The sequence below is a fragment of the Rhinichthys klamathensis genome, unplaced genomic scaffold, assembly GCF_029890125.1.
Source record: "Rhinichthys klamathensis goyatoka isolate OS25496 unplaced genomic scaffold, OSU_Roscu_1.1 h1tg000298l_1, whole genome shotgun sequence".
NCBI lineage: Eukaryota > Metazoa > Chordata > Actinopteri > Cypriniformes > Leuciscidae > Rhinichthys > Rhinichthys klamathensis.
This window is the reverse complement of record NW_026606817.1, coordinates 640,101-659,555: the sequence shown is the minus strand read 5'-3', so window position 1 is coordinate 659,555 and position 19,455 is coordinate 640,101. Positions and strand designations below refer to the sequence as shown.

At 41.9% G+C, this 19,455-nt stretch overlaps 1 protein-coding gene across 1 annotated transcript in view; it reads right to left on the bottom strand.

Moving 5' to 3' along the window:
- Positions 1-6,691: 6,691 nt before the first annotated feature.
- LOC130103814 (ATP-binding cassette sub-family C member 2-like) overlaps positions 6,692-19,455 on the bottom strand; it is a 70,883-nt gene continuing 58,119 nt past the window's right edge. Inside the window, exons 30-32 of the mRNA XM_056270144.1 lie at positions 10,911-11,077; positions 9,999-10,193; positions 6,692-6,797 (exon numbers count right to left, since the gene is read on the bottom strand). Coding sequence (XP_056126119.1) covers positions 6,692-6,797; positions 9,999-10,193; positions 10,911-11,077 — 468 coding nt within the window. The remainder of the gene's footprint in view (positions 6,798-9,998; positions 10,194-10,910; positions 11,078-19,455) is intronic.

Genomic DNA, 19,455 nt, shown 5'->3' with positions numbered 1-19,455 from the left:
CACGCCGCACTCAGACGCTCACACACTCCTCAAACACGCCGCACTCAGACGCTCTCACACACTCCGCAAACACGCCGCACTCAGACGCTCACACACTCCTCAAACACGCCGCACTCAGACGCTCACACACTCCTCAAACACGCCGCACTCAGACGCTCACACACTCCTCAAACACGCCGCACTCAGACGCTCACACACTCCTCAAACACGCCGCACTCAGACGCTCTCACACACTCCGCAAACACGCCGCACTCAGACGCTCACACACTCCTCAAACACGCCGCACTCAGACGCTCACACACTCCTCAAACACGCCGCACTCAGACGCTCACACACTCCTCAAACACGCCGCACTCAGACGCTCACACACTCCTCAAACACGCCGCACTCAGACGCTCTCACACACTCCGCAAACACGCCGCACTCAGACGCTCACACACTCCTCAAACACGCCGCACTCAGATGCTCACACACTCCTCAAACACGCCGCACTCAGACGCTCTCACACACTCCGCAAACACGCCGCACTCAGACGCTCACACACTCCTCAAACACGCCGCACTCAGACGCTCACACACTCCTCAAACACGCCGCACTCAGACGCTTATGGCAAGCCAAAGTGTTCACAAACGCCTAGTCGGGCGTCTGATTGCACACTGACACGTCAAAAGCGTGCGTTCGACAGCCAAACGCGCGTCAGAAGCGTGCGTTTTTGCCATAAAAAGCGCGCGTTCTTGTGCACACGGAAAACGCGCGTCAGAAACGCGCGGTTTTTGCATCAAAGCGCGCGTCAGGAACGCGCGTTTGGCTGTCAAAACGCACGCTTTTGACGTGCGCTTTGGGGGTCACCGAAAACGCACGCTTTTGACGCGCGTTTATCGTAACAAAAATGGGCGTCGAAAACGTGTGTTTTGACTAGGACAAAACGCACGCTGTTGACGTGTAAACAGTTAAACCAAACAGGCAGTAAAAACGTGTGTGAAATTTCCAACCAGGCGAAAAGGACGCGTGAAATACGAGTTATAATCAGTTTGAACGGGTCAGTGTCATTGGCTGCTGAAGGCTTGGGTTTAACCATTTCTGTGGGCTTAGGGGGATTTAGCTAAGTTCATAGACTAGGGCTAGGCTACTACCACCATTTAACATGCCATAGATCAGGATATTCAGCCTATCTATTTTGTCCTTTTTTGTAGAACTTATAGAAATAATATATTTAAATTGCAGTTTTTATCAAAATTTAGATACAAATAAAATTGCTTTGTTTTTCTTCGCTTATGCCTTTTTGTAAATAAACACATTAGTGGTCATTCTAGCTCTAACATGAAATCATTAACATTTGTGTGGGAAAATCAGTTATGATGGAGGTAAGCAATCAATGCAGGTTAATCAATACAAACAAAGCACCCCAAATAAAGTAGTATTTTCGTATTTGAAGAGTAATTATCAAAAGAAATGACAGCAGTAGATAAATACCAATAGATTCTTCATTTGTGATGTGGAGGCAAACTACAGCTTTGAAAGAATCAAAGCTGTGATGCGGGCTTTGATTCTTTCAGTACATTTTATATGTGTTTTAGAGATTGAATTCAAATCAAATATTAACATTACTGCCCTAACTATTTCTGAATAGAATGTCTACTTCATACATATTTGGAATAGTATGGAAATATAAGATTCAGGGGCCTCATTTATAAACGTTGCGTACGCACAAAAGAAGGCCTACGCCGCTCTCTACGCAATAAGTGGTGGTAACGCTTTAGATTACAGCCCGGAAAGTACTGTGTAATTAAGAGGAATTTACAGAGTAACTTTCAGTAATTATAGTGTACCTATAAAGTACTTGCATGTAAGTATAAGGGAACAATATGTAAAGTTTGGGGAATAAAGGGGCAACAACCAGGAGAATTAAAAAAATATTTATACTGTAAATATTATAGAACTAAGGGGAACTTATTCTACTATTATGATACAACAATCTTACATTTGGGAGCAATTTAGCGAGAACATACACATTGCTTACCTTTTTGTAATAATTGTATACCAATACATACTGTATAGGCTTTTTTTAAAGGGTACATACATTTATACTTTTATTTATTTATTTTATGATAGTAAAAGTGCAGATGTTTAAGTTGGGCTAACATGTTTCAAGGCAAGAAAAGCTAAGACTATTGCAATTTTTTTAAATACTGGGAAATATATCTTGTTTCATGTGGTTACAGGGTAAGCGGTGCTTCTATAATAAATAAAGGTTTCTGAGTCAGTGATATAAGATTGTGTGTATGCATTTTTATTGTTACCCTGTAACTACATGGAACAAGGGGGTAAAAAGCACCACTTTAATTTACAGCCCGCAATGTCACACTTACCCTGTAACTACATCGAACAAGGGGGTAACAAGCTACATGAAACAAGAGTATCTTTCCACAATATTTAAGCAAAAGTTGCAATAGTTTTCGTTTTCAGTGCACTTTTGTTAAAAAGATTACATTTTAAAAATTACAGGGTACATCTATGCATTTATAAAGTATACAGTGTGTAGGCCTACTGGTTCACCATTATTTCAAAAAGGTACGCAGTATATGTTCTTGCTAAATTGATCCCAAATGTAAGATTGTTATATCATAATAGTAGAATAAGTTACCCTTAATACTTACAGTATAAATATTTTTTTTAATTCTCCTGGTTGTTACCCCTTTATTCCCCAAACTTAAAATATTGTTCTCTTATACTTATATTGTAAGTACAATATAGGTACACTATAATTACCGAAGGTTACGCTGTAAAATTGCTTTAATTACGCAGTACTTTCCGGGCTGTAATCTAAAGCGTTACCTAAGTGGTATTTATAAAAAGCAAACTTGACGGTAAAATGTGCGGTCCTTCACGCAAGCTCTGACCCAGGCGTACGCACAAAAACGGGTGAAATGAGAAATGGCGACCCCGTCGGCAGAAGAAACACGTGAAAGTGTGTGAAACTGTAGACCGTTGTGTAAAATAAATGGCAATACTGCCTCTCATAAATAACACGTTTGATCGATCTGCAACAGAAATGCAAATTAACACATATTTGCAAAAAGAAAAGTGAAATATGTTCTGCAATAATATTGGCATGTTGTACAATTCATCCTCATAAATAAGATGGTAAACAGAACGAAATAATGTACAAAACTGATATATTAGGACCACAATGTGTCCGTCAGGCGGAGCAGATATAGATGCAATTAGATACATAGATAATTAGGGAGATAGATAGATAGATAGATAGATAGATAGATAGATAGATAGATAGATAGATAGATAGATAGATAGATAGATAGATAGATAGATAGATAGATAGATAGATAGATAGATAGATAGATAGATAGATAGATCGATAGATAGATAGACAGACAGACAGATAGATAGATAGATAGATAGATAGATAGATAGATAGATAGATAGATAGATAGATAGATAGATAGATAGATAGATAGATAGATAGATAGATAGATAGATAGATAGATAATTTGTCCACTGGGGAAAGTTGTTTTCATAGTAAAAATGTCTTCATCAGCTACGGAATCATGGAATTCATGCATATGCCTTTAGTTTGTTTTATTTTTGATAAAATAACGTATGACGTAGACCTATGTCTCAATCATTCAGAAAGCTGCAAGAAATTACATTTGCACTGAACTATTTCCCATTTCCATGAAGATTATAACCGACATCTGTAGCTTGTCATTTCTTTTTTATTTCGGCCACAGTCCGAGGGTGTGAGGCTACAGCATTTACGGCGTCTGCAACCTTTTGCCACTCAAGTGCCTTTTTGGCATTAGTAATGCCCACACTGTGCCCTCCAAACAACATTTTTCTCCTCTTTTCCACCTCGCCAACGATAACTTCTACTTCACATTGAGTGAAGTTACGTTTCTTTGATTTCCTCTCTATGTTTGCCATGATTTCGCAATCGATGAATATGAATTTATGGGCGTTTCACGGACTATTTATGGGCAACTATGGGCGTGACATGAAGCCGCAAAAGCTGCGCTACATTTAGAATTGATTGTGTTTTATTAAGGGAAAATGCGTAGGATGTGCGTGCGCATGGTTTTATAAATCCGAATATTTCTGTGCATACGCACGTCCTATGTTTCATCCGTACGCCACTTCTGACGCAAATCCTACGCAAAGTTTTATAAATAAGGCCCCAGATAAAAGCCATACATGGAAGTCGAAGATCTCATCGGTGGTGTCTGGATGTCATCTAGTGGAAAATGTTGGTACTGCGCACAATGCAATCTTTCCTAATGCTCATTTATTGAGACATCAACCTAAAATCTGGCCCAGAACTTGTCCAGATATTTAACAGATTTTCTTGAAGTTTTAGGGTTGAAAATGTTTTGTAATATATATATATATATATATATATATATATATATATATATATATATAAACAACATTATGTATTGTATAGGCTACATTTAAAATGTTCATAAACTTAAAATACTTTAACAACTTTGTTTTACTTTACTAATCTGAGAAGTGTACCCTTTTAGTACCCTGTTAGTTCGCAGTGCATTAAGTAATGTTAACAACAACTTTTGATTTTTAATAAATATTAGTAAAGGTTGAAATTAACATGTAGAAGTGCAGTTCATTATTAATTCATGTGAACTAATGTACTTAAATAATGTATGAAACCTTTTTGTAAAATGTTACCAAAATTACAATTGGAAACTAACATTTTTAAAATTTGCCATCGATAATTCCATGCTGTTTTGCTTGGGTTTAATGATAAGACAAGAGACCTAAACCACATAGGGACAAAGGCATAAGCGAAGAAAACAAGGGAGTTTTATTTGTATCTAAATTTTGATAAAACTGCAATTTAAATATATTATTTCTATAAGTTCTACAAAAAAGCACAAAATAGATAGGCTGAATATCCTGATCTATGGCATGTTAAATGGTGGTAGTAGCCTAGCCCTAGTCTATGAATTTAGCTAAATCCCCCTAAGCCCACAGAAATGGTTAAACCCAAGCCTTCAGCAGCCAATGACACTGACCCGTTCAAACTGATTATAACTCGTATTTCACGCGTCCTTTTCGCCTGGTTGGAAATTTCACACACGTTTTTACTGCCTGTTTGGTTTAACTGTTTACACGTCAACAGCGTGCGTTTTGTCCTAGTCAAAACACACGTTTTCGACGCCCATTTTTGTTACGATAAACGCGCGTCAAAAGCGTGCGTTTTCGGTGACCCCCAAAGCGCACGTCAAAAGCGTGCGTTTTGACAGCCAAACGCGCGTTCCTGACGCGCGCTTTGATGCAAAAACCGCGCGTTTCTGACGCGCGTTTTCCGTGTGCACAAGAACGCGCGCTTTTTATGGCAAAAACGCACGCTTTTGACGCGCGATTGGCTGTCGAACGCACGCTTCTGACGCGCGTTTGGCTGTCGAACGCACGCTTTTGACGTGTCAGTGTGCAATCAGACGCCCGACCAGGCGTTTGTGAACACTTTGGCTTGCCATAGACGCTCACACACTCCGCAAACACGCCGCACTCAGACGCTCACACACTCCTCAAACACGCCGCACTCAGACGCTCACACACTCCTCAAACACGCCGCACTCAGACGCTCACACACTCCTCAAACACGCCGCATTTAGACGCTCACACACTCCTCAAACACGCCGCACTCAGACGTTCACACACTCCTCAGATGCCCGCACATGCGCACACACTCAGAGAGAGAGAGAGAGAGAGAGATAGAGGGTGTGTGTGTGTGTGTGTGTGTGTGTGTGTGTGTGAGAGAGAGAGAGAGAGAGTGTGTATGAGTGCGTGTGTGAGAGAGAGAGATAGTGTGTGTGTGAGTGTGTGTGTGTGTGTGACAGAGAGAGAGTGTGTGTGTGTGTGTGTGTGTGGGAGAGAGAGAGAGAGAGTGTGTGTATGAGTGCGTGTGTGAGAGAGATAGTGTGTGTGTGAGTGTGTGTGTGTGTGTGACAGAGAGAGAGTGTGTGTGTGTGTGTGTGTGTGTGCGTGTGTGTGTGTGTGACACAGAGAGAGTGTGTGTGTGTGTGAGAGAGAGAGAGAGAGAGTGTGTGTATGAGTGCGTGTGTGAGAGAGATAGTGTGTGTGTGAGTGTGTGTGTGTGTGTGACAGAGAGAGAGTGCGTGTGTGTGTGTGTGTGTGCGTGTGTGTGTGTGTGTGACACAGAGAGAGAGTGTGTGTGAGAGAGAGAGAGAGAGAGAGAGAGTGTGTGTGTGTGTGTGTGTGTGAGTGTGTGAGAGAGATAGAGAGTGTGTGTGTGTGTGTGTGTGTGTGTGTGTGTGTGATGGAGAAAGAAACATCCTCAATCATTCCACTGTTACTGTAAAGTTTAATTTGTAACATTCATAACATAAAAATGAATTAAAACTAAATCCATAAAATGATCCCATGATGGGAACCCTTAAAAGGATTTATATACACAGCTCCTAATCTGATACATGCACTCTCTTTTTATTTGAAAAGAGCAAAACTGACATGGGCTTTATATAAATGGTGTACACAAAATGCAAAATCTAATAAACTTTATTGCCAGAACACATCAGCAACAAAAACAACAGCATAACACCCAAACAGTATATAAATCTTTAACATTTTCAGAGGTCTGGTCCTCCTGGTCCTAGAAGAGAAATACAGACGTTGAACATCAGAACACACTTCAGATTCCAGCATCCTTCGCCATTGAATAGAAATTTCCCTGTTTGTGAAGCAAAGTACTGGGCGAATCAAACTCCACGATCTTCCCAGAATCCAGGACCATCACCCTAAACACAGACCAGAGGAGAGGTCAGGACCACCGACACAAGAACATGCGGCTTTAGTTTAGATTCCACATGCATGGAGTTCATTTTAAAATATTCAGATATAATCCATTATATACAATGAAACCAAAAAAAATTCAGACACCAGATTTAATTTTTTATATTTTTTTACTAGTGTGTGCAGGACACTATAGTTCATTTATGTAAGTGAGGAGAGCAAAATAAAGTAAACCGTGACATATTATACCCAAAATATTCTTCATATAGTGACTACCAGTGACATTTATACAAATTTGGGAGCAAAAATTGAATGCATCCGTCCCGAGACTGGTTTGCAGCGATCGACCTGAAGGACGCGTACTTTCATGTCTCGACTCTCCCTCGACACAGGCCGTTTCTGCACTTTGGGTTCGAGGGTCGAGCATATCAGTACAAGGTCCTTCCTTTCGGGCTGTCCCTGTCCCCCTGTGTCTTCACGAAAGTCGCGGAGGGGGCCCTTGTTCCCACGAGAGAACAGGGAGTTTGCATCCTCAACTATCTCGACGACTGGCTCATACTAGCACACTCTCGAGATTAGCTATGCGAACACGGGGACCTGGTGCTCAGGCACCTCAGCCAGCTGGGTCTTCAGGTCCACTGGGAAAAGAGCAAACTCTCCCCTGTGCAGAGGATCTCTATACCAATACCACTTCAAACATTACAATAATACAGTTAGGGGTACAGAATCAATTGGGTATAGTGCATGCATGGGTCTCCCAAAGAAGCTAAGAAAGCTTATAGGTGGGGGCCCATGATTTATTAAAGGGTAGTGGTACAGACAAGGTATACACAGTTACCATCTGTAACCAGATGATGAGTAAATACACGCAAAGTGCACCAAAACGTACATAAGAATACATACACATGCAATCATACACATACAACCCAGTAATCCATGAGTTAACAGTTTTATATTAGATATAGGCTAATATGAAACGTTTTTTTAGTTGTCTTTTGAAGTTGGAGATAGAGGGCAACACCTTCAGGCCATCATCAATCCCGTTCCAGATCTGCGGCCCCCTAAAGACAACAATCATACTGACGCGCACATTTTCCTAATATAAGTGGTTTGATTCTCATTTGGTATGTGTGCTGGGGGCTCACAATGCTCTTTTCTCGGTATGAAGTTTGATTCGGTCGCACAGACAGCACGCCTCACAGAGGAACGCGCTCGGTCGGTGCTGAACTGCCTGAATACGTTCAAATGCAGGACGGCGGTCCCACTGAAATTCTTTCAGAGGCTCCTGGGGAATATGGCAGCGGTAACCCCGCTCGGCCTGCTTCATATGAGACCGCTTCAGCACTGGCTTCACGGCCGAGTGCCGAGATCTCGGGACTCGGCCGTGAAGCCAGTGCTGAAGCGGTCTCATCACACAGGCGTGCCACCAGACGCTGCGGGCAGGAGTGCCCTTGGAACAAGTCTCCAGGCATGCTGTGGTGTTCACAGATGCCTCTGCCACCGGCTGGGATGCCACGTACAACGGGCATGCAGTGTCAGGGGTGTGGACGGGCCCCCAAATGCTTTGGCTGATCAACTGCCTCGAGTTGCTAGCAGTACGTCTAGCTCTGAGCCGCTTGAAAAGGCCGCTACAGGGCAGGGACGTGCTGGTCCATATGGACAACACTGCGACCGTTGCAAACACCAACCGACAAGGTGGTCTACACTCCCGTCGCATGTCGCAACTCGCCCGCCCTCTCCTCCTCTGGAGTCAGAAGCATCTGAGGTCGCTTCGAGCCATGTATGTCCCCGGCGTGCTCAACCGTGTGGCCGACGAGCTATCACGAGCTGGCTCCCGGGAGAATGGTGACTCCACCCCCAGGCGGTTCAGCTGATCTGGAGAGAGTTCGGGGAGGCTCAGGTAGACCCGTTTGCCTCCAACTGCCAGCTGATTTACTCCCTGACCGAGGGAACGCACGGACGCACTGGCACACAGCTGGCCCTGGGGCCTCCACAAATATGCGTTCCCCCCAGTGAGTCTTCTTGCACAGACCTTGTGCAAAGTCAGGGAGGACGAGGAAGTGGAACCTGTTCGTCGAGTGGTGTTCCTCTCACCGAGAAGACCCCGAAGATGTTCGATAGGGTCTGTGCTTTCCTTCTTGCAGCAAGGGTTAGAGCGAGGGCTGTCTCTCTCCACCCTCAAAGTACATGCTGACGCTATTTCAGCATATCACGACCACATAGATGGCAAAACAGTAGGAAAGCACGACCTGGTCGTCAGGTTCCTCAGGGGGGCGAGACGATTAAATCCTCCTCTACCCCCCTCCATACCCTCTTGGGACCTTTCCCTGGTGCTACGAGCACTCCAGGATGCTCCCTTTGAGCCTTTGCAATAAGCAGACTTAAAGCTTCTGTCCATGAAGACTTTGCTGCTGGTTGCACTGGCCTCCATCAATAGGGTCAGATGAATCGTGCCTAGAGTTCGGGCAGGGTGACAACCATGTTGTACTGAGACCCCGGCCTGGCTATGGGCCCAAGGTTCCTACCACTTCCTTCAGGGACTTTATCCGTTGAATCCTTGAGAACCGGGTCTAGGCTGGGTCCCATATGTGTGACCCTGAAGGGATCCCATATGTGTATTTTTCCACGGCTGATCCTAAACGGAAGCCGGTGTCTTTCCCTTGGGCTAAGTAACCCAGTATTTAATTTGCAGTACAACCTTCAGGCTAGTCTATATGTATATCTCCACATAACTCCTTCTGGGAAGAATGTGGGTTCCGCAGCGTTCTCCTTCCTAACAGAAAGGGCAAGCTTTCCCAGTTTTATCCAATAATCTCACTGTTTGGGTTATCATGGAACAACAGTGACAGACACACTCTGTGTAAGCCCTGTCCTATCGTCAGCAGCTGTGGCGCTTTGGTAGGGATTCCTATTCGTCGGTCACGATGTACGTCGAGGGTGACCGACTGATAGGGAATGTCTCGGTTACATATGGTAACCCTAGTTCCCTGAAGGAGGGAACGGATACGTACGTCCCATCGCCACAACTGCTGCGGCCCGCTGGGGGAGCCAGCTCACAGGCTCGGCTCCTCAGCAAAAAACTGAAGTGAATCTTTAAATAACTTGAATCTTCACTTGTTTCATTACTGGTTGAATCAGTGCTTTTGAACAAATCTCTTGAATGAATGATTCAATGACTCTATCTAAATAAAAAGGACTTGGCTCACCGTGAACTGTCCAGAATGGTGTTGAGCCGGTGTGCGATGGTGAGAACAGTACAGTGGGAAAACTCCCTGCGGATGGTGCTCTGGATGAGATCGTCCGTCTCCAGATCCACGGCTGCTGTGGCTTCATCCAGGATGAGTATACGGGATTTCCTGAGCAAGGCTCGGGCTAAACACAGCAGCTGTCTCTGACCAAGACTAGTGGAAACACATAAACATGTCAAGATCAGAAACTAGACTTACATGTTTTCCTGCTTGAATGTTGATTATTGTCCCTATATTCTCCATTGTTGCAGCTCCTCTCTTCCCAGTCTGTCAGTAACGCTCTGTTTACTTCCTGTCTCTATGAAGCCCCTCCTTCTGAAAAGCCCACTGTGCTCTGATTGGTCGGCTGGAGCAGTGTGTTGTGATTGGTCGAGCGCTTCGAGTGTGTTTGGGAAATGTCCCGCCCCTTTCCATAACCGCCAGTTTAACACACTACTAACTAACTCAACCAGGTCCCGCCCCTTTATTCTGCGTATGTATTATTATAATGAGGAATATTGTGACGTGTTCGTACCCGGAAGAAACTCAAGACTACAATGGAGGCGTTTCAGGAGTTCAGAAACACTGACACTGATGTAGAGAATAACTCATGCTGCAACATTACACACTAAAATGTGTCTATTATAGGATGCCCTGCTTCTAGTTCAAATGGCCTGACCAAAGAAGATACACTGAGAGGATTAGCTGTAGCTAACTTTCATTATTATTGTGCTATAACTCCTAAAATCTAAACAAACTGAAAAGTATCAGTATTACGATTAATCACCACAATTTTGAATTACCTCAAGATGCACTCATTTGAATTATGTAAACTCAAAGCACATGTGTTCAATGCATATGAACTTGTTCATGTTTATTCAGCTCACGAACCTTAAGTTCTCTCCCCCCTCCGAGACCTCGTGCTGAAGTCCTGTCGGCAAACCCCGCACATAATCTTTCAGATGAGCCAGCTCCAGAACGTTCCATATTTCCTCATCACTAAACTTCAGGAAAGGGTCCAGGTTCATCCGCAGAGTTCCAGAGAAGAGAACTGGGTCCTAGAATAAAGCGTTCGTTTATCAGCAACAATCTCAGATGCTGCTTTCCAAGAAATGTATTTGTTCATGATGCTTAGCATGTTTGTCACATATAAATGCGCACATCAATCTGATCGCTTTATTTAGCGTTCATGTCAACATTGCATTTGGATTCACCAATCGGAATGATTTCATTCTGATTGACACAAAAGGTGTGCATGTAAACGTAGCTACTAGTGCTGTGAATCTTTGAGTAGACAGCAAATCGATTCGATTCAACAATGATTTTGCAAATATAAGCCAAGATAAGATTTATGAACAACAGCAATGCTGATATTTTTGTAATGCTAATAAAGTACATTATGATAGATACTTTGATTGTTACATCTCCCTTCAATATTTCAGCTGTAAATTAATTATAAATGTTAGCTAGATTGTTTACTACCAGTTTATGCTGAAATATAAAAACAACTAGTGGTGGGCCGTTATCGGAGTTAACGTGAGACTCTTATCAGGCGATAAAAAAAATATCGCCGTTAATCTATTCTCAAAGTTGGGTTGGGAGCTGAGTCTATACTACGCAAGCTATGATGACTTTCACTGCTTTCACCTTGATATTTTAGCGCGGATGTATACCTAGCCGAATTGCACTGTAGGGGGCGAGAACGAGTCTTCGAACCTGTGTGTGTGTGTGTGTGTATGCCTACTGTGATAATACCACATCAAACGTGACGTGCTAACATGGATGCAGCTATGAAGCCGCCGGGTTTGTAAAATTTATTTTTAATAAGCTTCCCAATGGAAACCTTGACAAGACTAAGGTTGTTTGCACCTTGTGGAATGCAGAATTAGTTTACTGTAGGAGCTCTACTCATTACTAAGCTAATTACTGTTAGCATTTTTGGGAGGAGTAAAATTCACATATGTGGTTTCAACAACCAGATGCATTGTCCAGTTTTTCTTGTCCAGTTTCGTCTGGAATGCGGCCCTCCTGAAAGTGGTTTGAGCGATCGGATTCAAATCCGTCTCGAATGCGTTTCGGAGGGCATTTACACCTGGTCTTTTCACGATCGGATAGCTATCCCATCACAGAAAACCCATGGAGTGGTCAGGTGTAAACAGCCTGTAGTGGCAATTTTAATGATATTCATTGATCTTTAGTAAAATATAGATGATTCAAAGAATGTCACATGTGTGTCTCTCACTTGTAGTGAGAGAAGATTCTGTTTATGTACCTGGGGAGGCAGAAGAGGGAGACACTCCAGAGAACAGACGAACAAGGACCTCTGACCTAGATGTCAGAAGGCCATTTTGGTGCAGGGGAGCTTAGTGGGCCAACTAGTGACGTCTATGGAAAACTACTGGGAGGAAGGCTCTGGGGGGAAGAAGGCCTTGAAACTAAGATAAAAGCTAGTTCAGTCTGTCTGGGGGTGTGTCACTCTTCTGCACAGGGTAACAACTGTGTATTAGACTGCTCCTATTCTTGCAAGAATAAATACTTCTATTTTATATAATTTGACTCTGAGTGTCTCTTACGCAGTGATGTTTGTTTGAGATGAATTTTTGCCACAACAGTTTTGGTGTCAGAAGTGATATTCCTTGGACGTGCCTCCTGGACCTGAGATCGGACGGTGTTTGGCCACCTGGACTAAGTAAGTTCCAGCTCTACCTCGTAAACTTGAGAGAGAGGGGCCGACCGATATCAGGGCCGGGAGAATCGACCTCTGGAATCTAAAGAACCCGCAGGTGGCAACAGAAGCATCTCTGGTAAGAGACAGTTCAATTTATTTTCTTTTGGGTAAGTTAATTAAATTCAGTTTAATTGGGGAGAAGAGTGAAATTGAACCATATTGGCTGAAGGCTGTTTCTGTGGTACGTAATCTGAGATTAATTGAGATCTATATAGATCAAGAAATTTCAAACAGATACGAGGGAAAAATCTGAGATTAATTGAGGTCTGTAACAGAACAAGAAATTTCAAGCAGATAAATAATCTGGGATTAAGTGAGAACTGTGACAGATCAAGAGATTTCAAACAGATAGGTACCCTGAAAATTAGTTGTTCCACGACGGAGCAAATTGTTTTTAGGTACTGAGGCTAATTAGGGGGAACCAGAATTTTTTGGTAAACCATAATTAGGAGGGCACTAATAGTGCAACCCGACCGATTTGGGTTAAAAGAAAAGAGTCGGATTTGTTAGGGACGCCTAACAGATTAAAGAAAACGCGCGTTTAAGAGAAATCCACAGGGAACAGAAAACAGCCAGTATGGGAAAATCTCAGAGTAAGCATGGCAAATTTGATACACCGGTTTTCTGTAGAACTAGGAAAGTATGGGGGGAAATGTATGTTTTAGATATTGAAAAAACTGAGAAAATACCATGATTTCCCCAGGGAGGAAACACTGAGCACAAATAGACTAAGAGTGTGCGAGAATCAGTGGAACAGGGCAGCGGGACAAAAGGTTGTTGTGGCTGCGTTCAACATGTGTGTAAAAAATGTGAACAGATAATGGATTGTAAATGGATGCATGACATTAGATGTCTATAGAACTTAAATTTATATGACAAGGATTGAAGTAGCAAGAAGCAATAAGGCTGTCTGTGTGAAATAGAGGGAACTGTAAGTGAGACTTGGTGGAAGAGGGAAGTGAAAAAACAAAAAGGTTGGTGTGTGAGATATGTTTGTGTGGGGATTGTGCGAACAATCATGTACTGGTTAGATAATGAAGGAACTGGCATGTTTGGGAAAAGAAAGGAGAGGATAATGAAGGAACTGGCATGTAGGGAAAAGAAAGGAGAAATATAGTAGAAAACTATATGTGATGAAAATAGACATGGTCTGACAGAATTTATGGAAGTCAAATTAACTGTTTAAATGATATGAAAAGTTTTAGAATAAAATAAGGCATTGTATGATTGACAGGGATTAACATGATATGAAGAATGTTTTAAGCAGAATGGGGAACAATTCTAGATTTTGATAAAATAATGATTGAAATGATGGTATATCTGCTTTATTTTATTAATGTTAAGAAAATAAGGGTATTGAAGCAAGTAGCTATAATGGTTGTCTGTGTAATTTACGGACTGAGTAATATAATCTGTTTTGGAGAAACAGTAGAGATAAGACTGAGACAATAATGATAATATTAAGTTGAATCTGCAGACTAACCATGTGATGGAAGGAAAAAGGCTTCAAACCAGTTGTAATGAAAATAATGATGTACAAATTGTTACACTTTATGAAGAGTAACGGAACAGTCCGGGGAAAATAAATAAATAAATAAATAGTGAGACAGAAGAGAGCAAATGCTGTAAACAGCTCTGCTCTGAAGATCTCACTTTGAAGAGATTTGCAGATGATGTTTTGTAAAAGATAAGCTGGGATAACAGCAACAGTACTTGTAATTAGTGTTGTTGATGATAATACCAAATTAGTAGGGTAAAGACAGAAAACAAATTCGAATATTTTGAGCATTTTCTGTACTGCTCATGAAATTATGTTCTGCCAATAATAATGATGAAGAGTATGATTTGGCTATTGTGATTGAATCCGCCATTGGTGGATGGTCAAAGGAATACAGAGAACTGCTTATCAGTGGGTCTGTTTACATTCCTGAATGGGACACACACTGCTTCAAGGGTGTGCAGTTAAGTTGAAGCCCTTTGGAAGCTCACAGTGATCAAACTGCAAGGTGTCTGATGCTGTAGTTGAGGCTGACACACGAACCAACCAGATGACAGAGATTGTCTTGACTGTGGTCAGTAGGACCATTTAACACGTGACACATTTCTGATAATAATGTGGGGTTGAAAATAGATCAGTGTTTAAATGACGACAGTGACAATTTTTGGTCTGAGAAATAAGAGATAAAAAACAAGATCAAAAGATTGAAGTCTTAAAGTGAATCCTTTTGTGACTCCAACAAATGTGAGTTGCAAAATATGTAAAGGTAATATAGAGAGACAGATCTCAAAGATGATTTATAATAACTGCAAAAGAGGCAGAGTAGCCTTGTCAAAGTTAGTGTGAATCCTGATTGGAGACTGATAAACTCCTAGAAGAGAAAACTTTGAAGTCAGAGATTAAGCTATGGTAATTGAGATTGAGAAATGTGAAATGTTATTGAGAACTAGAATAATTACCATTATGTAAGAACAAATAAGCAGAAGCAGTAGGCTACTGAATTAACAGTTGCTAAATGTAAAATGTGTTGAAAGGCATCTGATTAAACAAACAGCTTGAAAAGATTGACCATGAAAGAACTAGAAGCTGATGTTTTGCTTTCAAAAGATAAGTTTGTTATGGGCTGTAATGAAACAGTTCGCTTATCTAAAATCTGATGTGTGCTGTGCCTGAAACTGCCAGTGCGACAGAGACTCAATCTGAGTGGAAATTTGTAATGTCTAAATTCCCTGAGGTGGGCAAAAGACAAATATAAATAATATGTTTATTTGAAACCGTATGTAATTTCTGGCAAAGATGCCTTAAGCTGGGATAGAGTTAAAAGATGATAGATAAAAATTTGATGTTAGAAGTATATGAGAGAGCAGTGTACCATCCAATAGAGTCTCAGAGTCTCTCTCATTCAATGAGTCAGCTAAAAGCTGGTATCTGTGATAATATGTAAAGCACAGTGTTTCAGTTGAAGGATCATAGACACAGAGATATTTTAAAAATAAAACTGAATGACTTTAAAGAAGTATTTAAAATAATAATACAGATAGAGATGGCATTTTGATTAGCTTATTTTAGGACCAGTAACTTCTTTGTCTCATTTAGTCTCCACCATTCAGGACCGATGGCTCCGGCTACAGATGAAGTACACTGAATGTACGGTTGTGATCTAAATTCACTGAGTATAATCCAAGTAGCTAGGTTGCTGCTTTTAAGATAGTTAATGGATTTAAGTGATTAAATACTGTTGTTATTGACCTGTCTCCCTGTGTGAACAATATTAGGCAATCCGAATGGCCCTGGTGACTCTTGAACGTGCCTTTCCTAAGCTCCAGAAAACAGCTGAGTTCTGTTGAAGAGAACTGATTGTGTGATTGGAAAGAGCGGTCACCAGTGGGCACGAGTGACCATCTCGATGACGGGTAAGACCTTCTTTGGCCAGACAGGGGGCAACCCAAGCCAGAGTGGATCACGTAAAGTCATTGGGCATCTCAAGATGGAGGTGTTTATGTGAGAAAGGTATGAGAGTGGAGCGGATGACTGTGAGGCCAGCAGCATCCTTTATCGTTAGGGCGGATGAGCTTTGAGGAGTTACAGGCAGTCTGACCCAGAAACGTGAGTGTTCCTCTATACCAATCACAAGAAACCGCATTAGTTGTATGGCTTGTTTTTTATTGTGACAAGCGTCTGCAAATATGCCAGGGGAAAAAAAACCCTGATGGAGATTATAGATAAAGGGCTAACAGGAGTGGGCTTTCAAGAGCCAGCTGAGGCCATGAAGTGATTCCCATTAGTTGTTGTGGAGACAGTAGCAAAACTTTTTATGTACTGGTTGCCTTATGGGCAAGGAAAATCATAGTGTTGATTTTGAACTAATAGGTCTATGACATAGTTTTAACTCTTGAAGGTCGTTAGACATGGTGGTGGCTAAAGATGAAAACAGCTTTTGATTTAAGGAAAGTCTGGATGACAAAGGTGAATGGTCAAAGGCTATTGTAATGAATACAAATTTTGTCTAAGTTACAGCCTTAGAAGGCTGTTGAAAAAGATTATTTATTTATAGTGAGAGAGACTGCTTGAGTGGAGGAAGGGATGGTGCTCTGTCTGTCTTTCCATTATTGGCCTGCTAGAGCAAGCTGAAGCAAAATAATGATAATGAAACAAAACAACCCAGCTGACCTTGTTAAATTCTAATGAATAATGAACAAGACATGCTTTGAAACTGGTTGGGAGACCATGTAAAATTAGGTAGAAGCTACCGGAAAATGGGAAGTTTAAAATCTTATTTAAAATTTAAATCTTTTAGCAATAATATAAAGAAAAGTGAACATTGAGAATGAGCAGTTAACATATGTGTGTCTAGTATGAGTGTGTGTGATGGTGACAGCACTTTATGTCTTGTATGTATTAGTTTGGGGCACTAATATTGCGCCTGTAATACTTTTGTCATACATAATGTAGATTTGAAGATCAGTTTAAGTAAATTGGAATTGTGTAGTTGTAGATCACCATCTGGCATGGGCTGAGATAAATGAAAATGTTGCAGATTTGAGGGAAACAACAAAGTGACATATTGGCTAAGTCAACATGAAATTATCAAGAGAGCCCCTCACATTTATGATTATTGTGAACAAAGGGGGAGAAACGATTGACTGACATTGACCAAGTCTGTACAGCACGACCTGACCTGATAGAAACAATTGATGACTTTGGAAATGTTTGTAGATGACTGACTTGAGAGACCAAACAGCAGGCCTGAAAAGCAGGATACGCTGTGAGACTGAGGGCCGTTGCCTTTCAAATACTTCGATAAGAAGATGAGATTGTGGCTTTAAGTGAAGAATGTAATATTTTTGTTTCAGAGGCAGAGAAAGATGTCTGAAGGACAACGTTTGGGTTAGTGTTGATGGCAAACTTTATAAAAAACACTATGTTAAATGTTATGTTAAATTGATGCTCGAGTTGTGTCGTGCATCAAGAGGGAGATGGTATAACAATTGCCAAATATGGTTTATTAAGGGGTTCACAGTTGCTGAATAAATGTGACCCGTCACGGAAACCAGGGACACAAGTCGGCAGCACAACTTGCGAGCAAAATGAGAAAGAAGCGTTTTTTTCCAAAATTGGTGATTTCCGCTTTTTTGCAGAATCTGTTAGTTGAGATCATGAAGAAGCCTCTACATGTTTGAGATAACAGTATTGGTATATTTAAAAGCGTACATTTTGAGGTTGAAATCGGCTTGTTTTTCGGAGATTCTAGCATGCAGTAGGGGCGTGTCATTGTCTGTGTGTATTTCCATACTGAATAGCCGCCGGCGCTTTTGCCCCCGCCCCCCAACAGCGTGGCTACTTAATATGCAGCGCTCTGGCCGGCTCTATCTGATATCAAAATTCAATGAAGATGGACGCCGCAAAGATTGTCGCAGACGAGCTGAAGCGTGGCAGTTACACCGAAAATGTTTTCGCCGCACTTTGTGGGCTCGGGAAACTGAACCGGAGGTATGGGCGCGGCGCGCGCGCCCTCGGTGCTTGAATACGGCGGCTCGGCTCGCTGACAGCGGTGGCTAACTGTTTCATATGTGATGTCCCGATTGCTTTGAATGGGGAACGTTTTGTGAACAGGGAACAGACTTAATGGACTGGCAACAATCTCCATAGAACATGAACTGGCACAGAGAATCGAAATAGAGGATGCAGTTAAGACCTTTGCTGCGATGAAGGCCTGCCGTGCGCGTTTCTGAAACGTAAGTTAAGCTTCATTTGCTCTCTAGTCGTTATTTAAGATGCTGAACCTGCTGATGATATAATGTGCTTGCGGACATTTCATTTGTGTGTGTATACGCACATAAGAAAGTGGTGTAAAGAGATTTGCAACAGTAATCTGAGGAGGAAATATGATTATTTGGAAAATTCCTGTCATGACTGCTTAAAGAAAAATGCCAGCAGGCATTTACCTCCTGCATAAACTTTAATATTGTTGACATTTTGGGCACACGCGCGTTGCGCACTATTTGCGTTATATGTAGGCCTATGGCTTATTGGTCTTTGTGTGTTGTTGCTGGTTTTGCGTTATATGTATATGGCATATTGGTCTTTGTGTGTTGTTGCTGGTAAACGTTGCAAATAGAGGGGCAGCACAATTGTTTTTCGCCTAGAGCGGCAGAAGTGCATTCGCCGGTCCTGGGGGTGAGTTTGCATTAAGCATTAAAGTTTGTCGTTTTGTTTTAATTCTAAGAACACGTACATGTTATCTCATGTTTAGTCTGTTTAGACCTTCCCATACCTACCTATTGTTATTAGCTAGCTCAGGAAAGAAAAAAAAGCTGTAAAGCACAGGGGGAGCTTTACAGGGGGTATGGCTTATCTAAATGAGATGTAAATGAGCCCTATTGTCACTCCCAGCAGGAGAGAGAGGTGAGAATGCACAATCTTTTGAGGCCGTTTTCACCCATTTTACCTTTTTTGAGTTCCTACCTTCAAATGGCCACAACTTCTCCAAATATTATCAGATTTCCACGTGTTACACATCGTTGGAAAGCTTGGAGACTACACTTTCAGAATCTATGAATAACTCAAAATGCCGAAGAACCGACTTGTGTCCCTAGTTTCCGTGATCGGTCACAAATGTTGGGAGAACACTAGGGGTAATTTGATAAAAATGCCCTGAAAGAAGCCATTTTTTCTGCCTAACAAAATTGATGTCTGTGAGTGTGCACACA